General features: G+C 39.4%; 1 protein-coding gene across 2 annotated transcripts in view; it reads left to right on the top strand.

Moving 5' to 3' along the window:
* The first annotated feature begins 3,327 nt into the window (after nt 1-3,327).
* Nucleotides 3,328-16,468, top strand: part of LOC109408161 (ran-binding protein 9) — a 66,959-nt gene continuing 53,818 nt past the window's right edge. Inside the window, exons 1-2 of one of the 2 annotated variants that reach the window (XM_029872879.2) lie at nt 3,328-3,849; nt 3,960-4,201. In XM_029872879.2, coding sequence (XP_029728739.1) covers nt 3,976-4,201 — 226 coding nt within the window. In that variant the 5' untranslated portion in view covers nt 3,328-3,849; nt 3,960-3,975. Of the gene's footprint in view, nt 4,202-16,468 lie in introns of both variants that reach the window. The other variant, XM_029872878.2, reaches the window with a different exon arrangement.

A 16,468-nucleotide genomic window follows, 5' to 3' on the forward strand; every position in this document is an offset into this window, starting at 1 on the left:
TAATAAAAGTGCGCGATTGCATCAAATCAATTCGGTGTCTTCAGAGCACTTGTTGTTCATAGATTGAAGAAATAGTGCGCCGAAGACATCAACCTGATTTGATGCAATCGCGCACTTTTATTTATGTTTTCGCACTTATAAAGTCGCAGTTCGCAGTCCAGTAGTGAACTAAATGCGGTATATTAAGTTTTATTGCTACAGTTGCTCCCAAGAGACTAATCTTTATATAATCTGAATTTTGAAATACTCGTCGATGCCGTGCAATCTCAAATAAAGTTGCTGCATGTTTTAGTAGATTTTTGACTGAACGCTAAGTTCTTAAGCTTGTATAAATGTTTTCAATTCGGATGAAAGTTTAACATATATGTACGATCTGAACGAGATGTCATTTACGCTAGCATTTTGACATTTGAGTCAAATATCAAATTAAATGTTCGAATAATTTTCTATTTGTCGGAATTTTGGAGAAGTTCAGAAATCAGAAGCTTTCAATATTAGGTCTAAAATAATACATAAGATTAAGAAAAAAAAACGTAATTGTATGGTTCATTTTTTTCGAAATTTTGATTCTGGGGGCCCACTTTTTAGGGTTTGCCCCGGGCCCCCCGAGGCCTAAATCCGGCACTGATTGTAATCATATGGTAATCACAGGTTAAGCGAGGTATGGACTTCAAACGGAATCGCTCAAGTAATTTTCGTTCAGTTGATTATTTTTCCGTAACCGGAATGGTCAAGAAAATTAACACAGCAAGCCCCATTTGATTTGACGTTTCGTTTCAGCTCCGTACTACACGCTAACCTGAAACTACCCATCGCCTGGGTCGTTTCTACCCGGATTTTCATGTTGTTAGCAGTTGTCAAAATCCGGGTAACCCGAAAACCCAGATAGGTTGAATCTGGGTAAAGATCTGGGTAATCGGCACTTTGTCACTTTCCGGCATGAGAATATGGCACCGGTCAGGCGAACGCTGGCAATTATGGGTGTTTCCTCGAAAAATATGAGGATAAATGACGGGAAAACAGTTAAATTCTTCCAGGGAACTGTTTTCCTGCATCAGGTAAGTGAACAGCACACGGGAATTGGGAGCTTTTTATCAAAAATCTAAATTGGAAATAAATTAACAAAATCAAGGTCCAGGAGGAGCTGGGTACCGGTTACCCAGATTTTGCCACCAACATCGGTAACCCAGATTAGAGTAAAGGTGCCTTTACTCAGATTAGAGTAACTGCAGTTTTGCTCAATCTGGGTCGCTTTGACACCAATCTGGGTAACTGAGGGTTAGCGTGTAGGATCCGGAATAAAGCGACGCTTTATCATTCTTGGGCGATTCCTTGCCTGAATTTTACACGCATCGAGATAGGCCAAGAAATTTCTTGAGATCTGCGTACTACCCATTATCATGAGTAATCACCAGTAATTTTGATAATCAAAAAATAATCATGGTAATCAGAGTAATCACAAGTAATCACGAGTAATCACGGGTAATCAATTGTAATCATATGGTAATCACAGGTAATCATGAGTAATCTAGGTAATCAAAAAATAATCATGGTAATCAGTGTAATCACAAGTAATCACGAGTAATCACGGGTAATCATTTGTAATCATATGGTAATCACAGGTAATCATGAGTAATCAACAGTAATCTAGGTAATCAAAAAATAATCATGGTAATCAGAGTAATCACAAGTAATCACGAGTAATCATGAGTAATCAAGGGCAATCAATTGTAATCATATGGTAATCACAGGTAATCATGAGTAATCAACAGTAATCTAGGTAATCAAAAAATAATCATAGTAATCATGGTAATCAGTGAGTAATCAGAGCATTTTTTTCGGTAGTGACAAGTAATCAATTTTGTTGGAAACCCCTTGGGTCAAACCAACGGGGGTAGACGGTACCGTGTATTTTTTTCCGTGTAAATTGCCTTTTGTGTAAATTATATTTAGCGTGTTACACCGATCTGACAGCTCTGACAGTAAGGGACTAAACATAAATTACGTAAGTGGGTACCGAGGATTGTTCACAATCTGCGAACTTGACGGCGGAAAAAATCGCGACCATGACGCCGCTGATAACAGCTTCCGAACTTTTTTCCATTCTTTCTAGCAAAGGTAAACAGCGCGTGTTGTTCTAAGTTTTTGACAGATGCAGTTTACCGAAACTCAACAAAAAAGTTCAATTATCGATTGATCTTGCAAAATATATTGCCGAGACTCAGTAATTCATGTGAATTGCTGAATTTCGTTAATTCAAGTGTCAAATTTTGGATGAGATATGTCAGTTTTTAACGACACTCCGGAAAAAATAAGCTTTGCCGATTGAGTTCGTTATTTCACTTTACCGATCCCAAATTTTTAAGTGTGTGAGACGCTATCTCCTCTCAAAATTTCATTCATAAAATCGGCTCGTAAAATGGACTATTTTATTCACAATCTATGATAATGATACTAACATTCGCCAAGACATTCGCTTGAATTGGCTTCTTTAACGGTTTTGAGATAATTGCATATTCCGAATCTGCATGCCAAACTGGACCGAAATCCAAATTTTCATGAATTTTGGTGCCCGGGAACCTATTCAAAAAATAATTTAAAGTTTGTCTGGGAGCGATTTGTCGAATCACCCCTCGTCACATTTTGTACTGGGCGGAGCTGTCAAGCCAAGTGTCAAGCAGTTACCTAGTTGTCAAAATGTAATTTCAAAAAATCTCTTCGAAATTGATTTTAGTTAGGTACCAAAATAAAGTTCAAAAAATCTGAAAAAAATCACAGTGGCTCAGAAAAAGGTGCTCTTTCATATGAAATCAAAAAATCAATACATTTTTCAAAATTTATAAACCCATTTTTTCCAATTTGTTTCCTACCAACATTTTTACCCTCGGCTCAAACATCTTGTTTGACTCTTGTGCTTGGCGATTTTTGCGATGCATGATTTTGTGCGTGAATGGGATTCAGTCACACTGCATGTGAGATAATGCGGTCACGTACGTGTTTGAACCACCAGCCCAAAACATAAAGTCAACACAGAAAGAAGAAGAAAAAAATAACAAACTGGAGAAAAAGAAGACCATATTCGCGAGTCTCGTCTCAGCTTTTCACAGCTTTTCACTAGCAAGCTTTTCGTCAAGTGATCATTCGGCAAGTCGGACACCAAACCCATTCAATGTTTTTGTGCAATCATCGGGCAACCCTCTGTTCAACTGCGGTTGCTCCCTCGACTGCATTTCCAAAAGTGTGTGTGTTTGCTGTTTCATGTGTGTGCGTGTGATTGCACAAAGTCTCAGCAGTGTTGATGTTCGTCAACAAAAGTGTTTCGATCGGACGGTGGAGCGCAGCCAGCAGAAAATCTGTGACGAGCAACGAAGCAGCCAGTTCAGTTCCAGTGTGACTGGCGTGAGGAAAATATCGGCGGAGCAGAGCAGAGCTTAGTGGAAGACAAATTGAGTGAAAATAATGCAGATTGAATTTTATGGATGGCAAATGGTTGGTGAAGGAAATCGAGCAGGAAGCAAATTGGTGCAGTGCGTGTAAATGTTGCAATGGTCATTGGATTGGATTGTAATCGATTGGAAGACGACATTAGAGATTGGGATTCTGGTGCGAAGGCAATCGAAGAAGGAATGAATTTTTGAATCGTCATTTTTCCGTCGTCATTCGAAATATTTTCCTCGGTGAGTGTGTGAACTGGCAAGTTGTGGAAGAAAAAAGAGGATTGTAAGGGTGAAAACGGATAGAATCAGCTTTCGAGCGAGAGCGAGAAGGGGATTGGAAAAGCAGGAAAGTTCAACAAAGAAAAGTGTCGAAGTGCTCGAGCTAGCAGCAGACAGCCCGATAGAGTTCAGAGTAAGGCAAGGGGGGAGACAAGTTCTCTTTTGCTTTTTTCATCATCAAATGGCTGACAGCAGCAGCAGTGTAAATGCAAAGTGTAGTGATGGTGTTTCGTATTTTGATAGTGCACTAAAGGGAAAAATGACTTCACACAGCAGCACGGCCAACAGCTCCCAGGCGAGTGGCGGAAGCGGAGGGCCAGGCGGAGCGGCCACTTCCGGGACCCAGGTGACCATAGTGGACCGCTTGAAGCTGCTCTATCCGAATGTCAACGAGACCGTCGATCCGCTGCCCCGCTCCTGGAGCCCTCAGGACAAGTGCACCACAATCGGACTGACCCAGAATAATCTTCGTGTTCACTACAAAGGTTTTTATAATCTATTATCTTTCACTATTGATAACTTAAAACCTCCATTATCAAACATTCTTCGGTAATAGATTGGTTGCCAATATTATATTCACAGACTATGAGGTTTCTCTTCCTGTCCAAGAATCATTTTTAGCTAATTTCTGATTGCATGAACGGCCGACAATTTTTATTTAAAGCTATTCAACTGATAATTGATAAGTTGATAAAAATATCTATGTTTTGTAAATGTATTTTGATTGATTTTTCATATCAATATTCAAAAGTTATAAACATGCAAAGAAATTATTTGCTTATTATGTTTCAAAAATCGAACAATCGAAGCAAATTTACCACTATTTTGTACGTCTCTCAATCATTATATTATTTGGTTGAAGTGGAAGGCCGTGAGCAGCAGCCACCATATTTTTGCTTGCGCTGTGTGCTGGCCACTGTTGCCAGACAGTGCCAGACAGAGCTGGCGTTAACATGAAATGTAATTTGCCATATTTATTGAAAAATGGCCTTTTCAAGTTAGTTACAGAACCTTGCTATGATTTGTCTATGCTAAAAGTATTCAGCCCTGCTCTAGTTCATGTTAACAGAGTAGGTACTACCTAAAAAAGACTAGAATACTCAGGGAACTTTTCCAAAAAATACATGAAGATAAACTATACTGATTTCATTCAAAATCTTAGAATTAAAAAAAATCATTGAGCGATGGCTTATATTCATTTCATTAGTATTTTACAACCAAGTAGGTATGTGAAAACAAATTATTGGCTATTAGGATTCCCCGGAATTGAAAAAAAAAATGTGAAGCAATGATCTGCCGTCTTGATTGTCCCATGTTCTATGGAAATCCCTATATCAGGCTGGTAGCGAGTCACTATTTAGTGACTTGATCACTATTTTCGGGTCAGTCACTAAAAAGTCACTATTTTCAAGATGTTTCAACTAAAGTCACTTTTTCTGTTGAAAAGTCACTATTTTTAACTATTTTTAATGTTTTGCGGCAAATGATAATCTAGTCTAGTCAACGAGAAAAATAATATTAGGAGTGATAAAAAGTGCAAATCCTGCAATGCATTGTGTTACTGGAGACAATATAATTATTATATGTTTAGTAGCTGTGCTAGCAAATTCATCAATCGCCTATGTAGAGTGACCGAGTTGGTTCTTAGTATTGTTAAATTAAGTTATGTGTCTTTATAAGAGAGATATGCCGTTTCATCTCTGCAATCAAAGCATTGTCTTTTTGCACAACATTCATGCGACCAGATACCAGAGAGCATTTTTTTCTATTGAAGTTTCTGGTAATTCTACAGTAAAGTGATGAATGTTTGAACTATTACCGAAACAAATAATTGTAAAAAATCCATGGCATCCTTGAAAATAAAAAGTAGAATAGTTTTATTAGGTAAATAGGAAATTGAGGAAATATTTTCCAGAATTTGGTGAGAACCTGCAGGCCTCGAATTATGCCCCTGTCAATTTCTGTATGAATTCATGCAGGATTTGGCAAAAACCACTGAACATAACTTGGATTTTCTGTAGATATGATATTCTTGTTCAACGCCTGAAAAAAAACCTGCATATTTCGTGGACCATTTTTTTGATAAAATTTTTTGACGAATGTCTGGAAGAGAAATCTTCGAAATGGTATATACCGGTAATCTTCAAAAATTGTGCACTTTTTTGACAAGTTGTTGCAGAAATATTGCAAAATACTGTTTTGACTATTTTGTTTTCAACTTTTTTATGCTGACATTTATTACGATAGGGGCCGATTCAAATATGACGTCCATCATTTTCAGGATTTTTAGACCCCCCCCTCCCCCCTCTGTCACGCTTTTCCGTATACCTTATACACGGAGTGTCACACTTTCTCAGACCCCCCCTCCCCCCTAAACGATGGACGTCATATTTGAATGACCCCTAGCTATCAACACTTATTATTCACTGAAGAAGTTTTTGAATACATGAAAACTTCTGATGAAGGAGAAAACATGACTATTTGATTGCAGCTGGGACTTTCCAAAATTTCCAGATATCCAGATACTTCAGTCACTAGCTACTCTGTTAAGTCAAGGACTTCCTCTGGAACTCCACTCCACGTAAAATACGTTAGAAAAAAAATAAGAAATTGCACCTCGAACTATTTAGATCAATAACGGCGCCGGCCATGTCTTTCTGATCATCGGGAAAGGGAAGGAATGTTAGTTCGGCAACACAGCGTAACAAAAATTAACTTTTTGTCTGTCTCAAGAGCAAACTTATGTGTCTCCGAAGGATTTTGGGCTGCTGAATCCGATTCCGGGCTCGGATTTGCTCTAACATGTCACAATTTTGAGCTATACCTCAATTTATAGGGCAAAATATGCGATTTTGGGCATTTTGACTGCAAGCCATTAAGCAAGGAAATATTTTTTGAAGCAATCAAAAGGTTAATTGGTCAATTAACATCTTAATTAACGACTCATGCAAAATATTTCGTTTTACCAAATCGAATTTGATAGTTTTAAGCGTTTTATGCTAGGTACGATATTTCCCATACAAGCCATCCTCCAAAAGTTGCATGCAAGTTTTCATACTAATATAAAATGCTTAAATCTATCAAATTTGATTAGGTAAAACGAAATATTTTGCATGAGTCGTTAATTTAGATGTTAATTGACCAATTAAACTTTTGATTGCTTCAAAAAATATTTCCTTGCTTAATGGCTTGCAGTCAAAAAGCCCAAAATCGCATATTTTGCCATATAAATTGAGGTATAGCACAAAATTGTGACGTGTTAGAGCAAATCTGAGCCCGGATTCGGATTCAGCGGCCCAAAATCTTTCGGAGACACATAAGTTTGCTCTTGAGACAAAAAAATGTTGCGCTGTGCAATCATTGTCTACTACCTGGAAAACTGAGAATCCTCAGGGAATTTTATTGAACAGGAAAAAAACCTGGAATACTCAGGGAATATCGTGGGCATTCAGGGAAATTTTGCACCGATAAAAACAATTAAGCTTTGATTCGTATGAATAGAAAGTAGCGAATTTTATCACTCGTAAATCTACTCAGAAATAGAAATAGAGTCGTCCACAGAGTTTACTACATCGTGGGTATGAATAAAAAAAGTTTTCGATTATATAGTGTTAGTGTACAGTTATTGCACAATTATGGGTCACTCTGTCACAATTATTAGTCAGACAGTTCACCATGCAATTCCCCTGGCCAAGTTCGCAGGGGTTGACGGTAATAAAGTGAAGGAGTTTTATTTGGATTATTGTAATGTAGTGTTCTTTAGTGAAACATATCACCTTTTTAACACTTTAATGCGCCTCCAACGGTTCATCACGAACCGGCTGCTGCAGGTGGAGTATGACTGATCATATGCATCAGTCATGCTCGATAAACACGGAGGAACCGCCGGGGCTCATTAGAGTCTATTCCCAAGCAATAGTTCCAAGTCGGTTGAATTTGAAAAGGTTTTGATGATCGTTACAAATCCTCATAAAAGTATTATAGGATTTGTGACAGGTTTTTTTTAACGTTTTGCAGCCAGCTGACTTCAAAATATTGTTTGGGCTCTATTTCCCACGTTTCTCGGTTAATTTTGATTAGTAATTTATTAATGTTCGAATTTTACAATGTTAGTTGATCATATTTTCTTTAAATAAAACAATTGAAATCGACCGAAGAATTAATAGTGGGAAGGAGATTTGCAGCACTTAATTGTGCTGATAGATTCGAAGCTAACGTGCGACGTCAATGCGTTCGACGTGACATTTTGGACATAAACTGACTGCTTTTTAATAACTGAACAACGTTACTTGTGTATGACTAGGTTGACATGTCTAGGCTTGAGAAAATGACATGGTTTATCTAGGTATGACCGATAGGACAATTGAACGAATTTGAATATTTTTCATAGTGTTTGTAGCGGGATGAAAGTTGACATGAAATCTCTATTATTTTAAAATTTTATTGCAATCAACTGATCAACTTGGCGTATTTGTGTTTATCTCTTAGATGGTATTATGACACCAGAAGTTCAGTTACATGTTTCTGTGGGTTTTGGACCGATGACAATTTAAGGACACAAGAGATGAACACAGAGAAGTAGAAAACGATTAGCGAAATCTAGAAAACAATTTGACACTGGATCGACTACATTTTAACATATACAGGGTTCAATTGATTCGATGAAAAAAAACAAACATACGACAACTGATTTAACGAGAAGTAAAACATATTGAACCATACCACAACATCAAACAAGAAGACAAACACAAAGCGTGTGACCATAACACTATATAGGCAAATCCTGACTGACTGACCAATTAAAACTTTCCAATCTTCTACCGTAGCTTTCTGAGTTAGTTGCAACAGTGTCTTAATGGATATCATTTTCCGCGTACGGCTGGCAAACTGCTTCTGAAAGATTGCATACTCTTTCCTATCTTCGGGTCTAGTGTAGAGGTTTCTATTCAGAGTACAGCTAGAAACCTAGCAAAAAAAAAAAAAAAGACGGTTCACCATGCAATTCAAATGGAATTGACCCATAATTGTGGGTGACCCATGATTGTGCCATTACTGTATTCATTTAGAAAAACGATAAATATTTTCCTAGAAATCCCGTCAGGATTTCTCTCTAGAATTTCTTTGTAAATACCTCTTGATATTCCTCCCAGATTTTTTTACAAGGTTGCTTCCATATTTTTCCACGTCATTTGTCTTGGTATTCCTTTTTAAAATCCCTCCGATAATTTTTTTGGATTCCTACCAGCATTTTTCCAAGATTCGAACATTTCTTTATAGGATTCTTCCTTGAGAATCTTCTAGAATTCCGAAATTCCGATTTTGATCGATTTTTTTTCTAGATCATACAGAATTTCGTAAACTCTGCTTCCAGAGTTTACGTGGGTTTCTACCAGGATTTATCCCGAGATCGACACAAGAGTTTCTCTCAGGATATACCGCAACCGCAGATGTTGTCGAATCCAAGAGTTATTCCTAGGAATCCTTCATGAGCTTTTTCTAGGAATCCGCCAAGAACTGTTTCTAGAAATCTTCTGGTGTTCCTACGTAAATTCTCTAGGAGTTCATTTTGAAAATTCTGGAAATTTCTATCAGAAAGTTCTTCAAGAGTTCATTCTGAAAAAAAAATATACTCTGCAAATTATTCAGGAACTTCTTTTTCGAAAACCCTCCAAAAGTTTATTCTGGATTGACTACTAGTGATCCTCAGAAATTTTAACAGAAATTATTTTTAGAATTTTTCCAGGATCTTGTTAAGATTCCTACAAGAATTTCTTCTGAAAATACTTCAGGAGTTCCTGAAGAAATCTCTGGATCAAATTCCTAGAACTTGAACTAAACTCCAGCAAAAAGACGTCAAATGAGACGTCAAGTAATCAAAGATAGCATTTCTGGAGTAATCGGAAACCCCTAATCAGGTATCAGTAGGTCGGCTCCAGAGGGGAATTTGTGTCATCGCCATGAACACGAGCCTATTTATCATCTAACTGAAGGAGAGAGGAAGGAATAAAGGATGGGAAGGGAAGAAGGACAACGTAGCACCGACGCATGACGCATAAGCATACCACAATGGGTTCAAACAGCAAAGAGGGCATTGTAATAACGCATGAAGCGTGAACAGAGCCTACAGCTTTTCATTACAGCGTGTCAAGAACAACAGAAAGATTCAGGCTTTATCGAATATTCGAAGACGCAGTTGCGCAAAAACTGAACAATTGCATATCAAATGATACGAAGTTCCATAATCAGATTCACAGCTATCACATACATATAAATCAGTTTACTGAATATTCTGATTTCACCAGCATGCTGCAATTTTGCTAGAAAGATTTGCTAGTAGATACTACGTCACCCCTAGAGATGGCACTACAATTTTGTTTGACGACATGACTCCAAACTAGTCCAGTATTTATTGTTTGTGCTGAGTAGCAGCCCATCACTTCGATACCGGAATAGCTGGCTCAGGGAAAATTATATTTTCAGATGGTTCCAGTGCGAGCTAACTCTCATCACCCATTTTATTTCTAGCAATGGAAGAATGGCCAGATAGCCATACAAAGTGTTTTTAGCGTTTGCTGAATTCAGTTCCTCGATTTGAGTTTGACAAGCGATAACTAACTTCGACCTAGACTGCCCCCACTCGCATAACTGTCCCATATGAATAGGAATCCCAGCAAAGATGGGACTGTTATGCGAGTGGGGGCAGTAGAGTTGGTCGAAACCTAATGCTTTAATACATAGCAGCCTAGTTATCTGACTTCTGTTCGTATACACGTATTGCTGAAGTTTTTATTGCACTCCGCACAAAAGAACAAACATTTCAGCTTGAAAAACGGTGCAGTGTCTACCATAAGACTGATGTAACCTTAACTCACGAGAAAAGACACCAGCACCTGCTCGGTCTTCGAGAAGGGAGTCATCTGTGTAACATAAGATACCGTCTGAAATACTTCCCTCCATATGATCAGGCGTACGCTCTTTCCGGAAAGCAATTTTCGTGGAATATGTCCTGTAAGTAACTGCAAGAAAGTGCTTCTTGTTTGAGATGAATGTGTAGTGGGGCAACGTCACAGAGCACGTCAAGACATCGCCATTAAGCACATCGCACATTGGAGATGGCCTAATTTTGATTGGATTGTTCTCACTTCGCTCTTTTCGCCACTACACAAGCCATTCATAAGCCCATATTGGTCGAACAACAGTAACAATCCATTTGATAAATTTGGGGTTTAGATTCCAAGTTTCACCAAAGGTTTGCCAGCATTGCCCGAAGGCCACACAAGCTATTCTGATTCTGAACTCAATATGAGATGTTCAGGAAAGCTTGGAATCAAGAATCACTTTACCTGTTAGTTTAGTTTGAAAGTACTTTAACTGTTTAGTTACATCGGTTTCAGAACCAAAGAGACTTACAGGTTGAACGTCATTACGGTTTCGTCTTTCTGCAAAAAACAAGAGATGTTTTATTCGTCAAATTGGTGTAACTACATTCATCCGAAAATGTTATAACCACACATCCGGTGCAGTGTGTATTAAATACGCATTCCAGAGCTTCTTCATCAGAGGAAAAAAATGCGCCATTTAGCAAACAAAATTCGAAGTTTGTTCACTCGGAAATCCTTAGATTCAACCGAGTGACAGCACTCAAACTGGAAACATTTATACAAAGGTTTTTTCCTGCTTGATTGTTCATCGGACCGAAGAGCTTTATGGAAGGTCTTGCGAGCCGACCTGAAAGTCTCCGATCCAGCCGAACCTCAACTGCCCCAACTCTTTCTACATTGTTTTCTGTGCTTTGTCAGATGAGAGTTCCACCAAGGGGTTCTCCTTTAGGTTATCATAGACCGCAAACGGCAAGCTTCTTCAAAAGCTTCAATGATGAAGGACGTTGTTGTGTCAACGGCATCATCTAAATCACTTGGAGTGTCAATGGATGGTAAGTATCCATGGAATTTGGTCGCAACCAAATCAGTGAAGAGTTCCCAGTTGACCGAGGATTTCTTGAACGCAAAGTTTGCGAAGTAACATTTAAATATTAAAAAAAAGATGTAGCATGCCAATTGATCAACTTGTGACTAATTCTGCTAGACAAAGTGGTATGCCCTACATTCCTCTCTAGCAGGTACCATAACGGTTGAGCGATTGCGTATGTTAAGCAATCCAACAGCACTTCCATCAAACTAAAGCCTCTCAAGTTAATGTGATGATCTGGAGAAGCTTCTCCAGATGATATGGTAAGTGTTAGCATCACTGCTGTTGAGGTTTCCAACAAACGCATCTTTAGTGGTTAATTAAGAGATGCGTGTAGCAACAATTGCGATGTTAACAAGCACACATGCTCGAGGCATGACACACGAGTTTTCCATTTCATTTTTGCTGAAAATAGGAAACACCAGGTTCACAAGTTCCCCCCTTACGAAACTAAGGTTCTTGGAATAAAGCTACTTGAGTTGTAGCATTTTGCATAAACCTGTAAAGGTTGGTCGATGCTGTTCTTTTATGCTGTAGGTTGATCTTGACCGTTGCCACTACCCAAACTAGGCTAGACTAAATTCTTTACAATCACAGCACAACAAAGAACAGCAGCAATAAAACCAGATCGGTAACGATTGGAAGACGCCAAAGCCGAGGATACACAGACTACACTGTGTAAGTCGCATAATGCGAAACCATAATGGTGAAAAAGTTTGAGGCTAAAAACGGGCAACAGATTATCTCGGAGAAACGCAAGGTTCACCTCTACAGTAACATAATTGTGGTAATAAACAGATAAACAAAATAAATGGTCGTTTTAACAGATAATTGGTTGATATTAAATCTATGTACCACAAAATAGTAAAAAATAAAATGAGCTTATGTCTTATGGACCCTGCTGGTTTATTTCAATCTATTGATGCCTCAGGACTGTTCCTGCCAACACTGTTATGTTTTGTTGCTGTGTTTTGTATGGCTCGGATCCCCACAGTTGGTATTTTTCTTTATTTTCCTCTCTGTCGAATGGCTTTGCTCGTCGCTCATTACATACGTCCGAATCCCTAGTATACCTACAAAGCAGCTCTGTAATGCTGCGCGACGTTGCCAGTAGTGGTCGTCGTGTTGTGTATCAAGCTACACGATTCTACTGACGATTGACCGATCTTACTTCACTTCACTTCACTATGCTTTGCTGCTGCTGCTGCTGGTGTTCCACACCTCTCTGTATGTAGGTGATTTTTGCTATCGTTCGTCGTATCATAGAGTGTTATAGCACCTATCGTTCGTTGTGCAAAATGGTCGAATGTAGACGACAAAACAACAAATTGTATTGTAAATAGCGTGCGTAATGGGAAGTGGTTGTGCGGGTATTTCGTGTATGGGTTTCAGCGAAAAATCAGCAGGTTTTGACGTTTACCTGCGATTGGATGAAACGTTGTGCGTCTAAATAATAGACGCATTATAGAATAGCAAGAAGGAAGTTTCTTAGTAATGATTGGTTTTGAGGGTCATTTCAACTAACAACAATACTATTTCCTTACAGTTTTCCATGCCCTTGTTTTTGATTGGCTTTTTGGATGAATTCAAAAATATCGACACCTAATTGCAATTTTCCACGAACGTGCGTTCCTTTGTACGTACGTACCCTCCATTGGATGGCAATGTAGGCCTTTGAAACATTATTGCGCTGTTGCTCTAGTGGCGAACGCACCAATACACGAACGTTGTTTGCCACTGCTCGATTGTAGCTACGATTTGTCAGATTTTATTCATTTTTGATCTTTCTTCGTTTCTGCTACCATAGAGGTTCCAATTTTCCACGCCATTTAAGGAAAAGCATGTCGGAAATGCTCATCGCATATTTGTATGGCACACGCATCGACTCATTCAGCCTTAAGAATCCGCTAGCACTGTGGACTCATTGCCTGATTGCAATCAGCTGATTTTCAAGTGCTCCATCCAAGTCTACCGAGTTGGACGGAAATGATATTATTCATCGATGTATAAATCTTATATACCTGACGGCAACGCACGAGAAGCTTCGCGTACATAAGGTCGTCATTAGTGGTTTGCTGAGCTTTATTTCGCATTGAACGCGATAATTTACTAATATGATGGGGCAAGTCGAACCGAAGTGGTTTCATTGTCTCCGCCACTCATCCATACTGCGAAGAACGGGGATTTGAGTAGTGTTGCTAACGTCTTGGTGATCGCCCTGGCAATCGTGTTTTTCTTTGTCATGTTATTAAGATTTACACATACTGGGAGGGCATCAGGGGTAAATTGGGATAAATGATTGTCTCGTTGATCTGTTTTTAGTTTTAAATTATTTTTGCACAGGTATTTAGTTCTATCTAATATACTTTGGTTGTATAAATACGGCTGGTCATTGGAGCACAGGTCAGAGAATATAGTGGACGTGTTTTGGTGGAGAAGCACTGGTGAGAGCACTACATTGGGTCATTACCAAGATTTGGGAGGAGGAAGTATTACCGGAGGAATGGATGGAAGGTATACCTGTATTTTTCCATGTTGATAACTAAATGTAATGTTGAATAAAATACTGTATAACACAATTAGTTATCAACTTGAACTCAATGATAACATAGCTTCTTATCATTTTGGTACTCGTGGAGTCAATTTGGGTTATCATTTTTGTTATGTTGGCTCTTAATTCAACCTAAATGATAACAAACTCAATTATCAAACGAATGATAACCAGGTAACAGAACTTGTTATCATTTTGTTATCCGCCTTTGCTCGGGACAGCTGATTGATAACAGGTTTTGTTATCATTTAGTTATCGTTCAGAGCTATTTTACCGACCAAAATAGTAAAAATCTACTTTACCGACATAGTTTGCAGTTGAAAAAAGTTTCTTATAATTAAATTCATGTTTTCAACTATTGCGTCCAGTGGGTCTCGAACCCTGATCGAGTGGTTACCGGTCACAGCCGATACCCCTGTACCAACGGGACTCAGTGAGAGGGAGAGTGGTTGAAGGCTACGCTTTCGTACTGCAGTCGCATTGAAGATGAAACGCGGAATCTATTTTTAGATTCGAAGTCCAACAGACCCTTAGTTTTGGGAAAGCTTTGAAATGTGCGTTTGGAAACTGATAACATATTTTGTTATCATTTAATATTTTTATGTTGTCGCGATAGACCAAAATTATTGATAACTTAATTTGTTATTATCTGATTATCATCAATTGGAAAAGATGATAACAGAAATAACAATATGATAACACCGATAACATAGCTTATTATCAAAGTGATATCACTTAGTTATCCGTCTTTGCTCGGGTATCGTGTGTCCCATCTACAAAAAGGGCGACAAGTTGGATTGCGGGAACTACCGCGCGATCACACTACTGAGCGCTGCCTACAAGATACTCTCTCAAATTTTATGCCGCCGACTATCACCGATTGCAAGAGAGTTCGTGGGGCAATATCAGGCTGGATTCATGGGTGAACGAGCTTCAACGGTTCAGATGTTCGCCATCCGCCAGGTGTTGCAGAAATGTCGCGAATACAACGTGCCCACACATCACTTGTTCATCGATTTCTAATCGGCGTATGAAACAATCGATCGAGAACAGCTATGGCAGATTATGCACGAATACGGATTCCCGGATAAACTGATACGATTCATCAAGGCGACGATGGATCGAGTGAGGTGCGTAGTTCGAGTATCAGGGACACTCTGGAGTCCCTTCGAATCTCGCAGAGGGTTACGGCAAGGTGATGATCTTTCGTGCTTGCTGTTCAACATTGCTTTAGAGGGTGTAATTAGGAGAGCGGGGATAAACACGAGTGGAACGATTTTCACGAAGTCCGTTCAGCTGCTTGGTTTCGCTGATGATATTGATATTATTGGTCGTAAATTTGAGACGATGGCGGAAACGTACATCCGACTAAAGAGTGAAGCCAGGCGAGTCGGATTAGTCATTAATGTGTCGAAGACTAAAGTATATGATGGCAAAGGGCTCCAGGGAGGAATCACCGCGCCCGCCACCCCGAATTTATATCGATGGTGATGAAATCGAGGCGGTTGAAGAATTCGTGTACTTGGGCTCATTGGTGACCGCCACCAGCAGAGAAATTCAGAGTCGCATTGTGGCAGGAAATTGTGCTTACTTTGGACTCCGCAGAACTCTACGATCGAATAAAGTTCTCCGTAACACGAAGTTAACCATCTAAAAAACGCTGATTAGACCGGTCGTCCTCTATGGGCACGAAACATGGACCATACGTGCAGAGGACCAACGCGCCCTTGGAGTTTTCGAACGGAAGGTGTTGCGTACCATCTGCGGCGGAGTGCAGATGGAAGACGGGACTTGGAGAAGGGGAATGAACCACGAGCTGCATCAGCTGCTGAGTGAACCAACCATCGTCCATACCACGAAAATCGGGAGGCTACGATGGGCGGGTCACGTCATCAGGATGTCGGATAGCAACCCGACTAAAATGGTTCTCGACAGTCATCCGACCGGTACAAGAAGACGTGGAGCGCAGCGAGCTAGGTGGGTCGACCAAGTGGAGGACGATCTGCGGACCCTACGCAGAGTGCGGAACTGGAGACAAACAGCCATGGACCGAGTGGAATGGAGGCGGCTACTATGTACAGCAGAGGCCACCCCGGCCTTAGCCTGATCGGTAAGTAAGTAAGGTAAGTAAGAAGCATCAGTTTTGATCATAGTGCTCTTTATTCAGCCTGTTGCGATCCAATTCGAAATAAAATTATTTTTTACGAGAAGGTAGATCCTTATAATATATGAT

Source organism: Aedes albopictus, chromosome 2 (genome assembly GCF_035046485.1).
Source record: "Aedes albopictus strain Foshan chromosome 2, AalbF5, whole genome shotgun sequence".
NCBI lineage: Eukaryota > Metazoa > Arthropoda > Insecta > Diptera > Culicidae > Aedes > Aedes albopictus.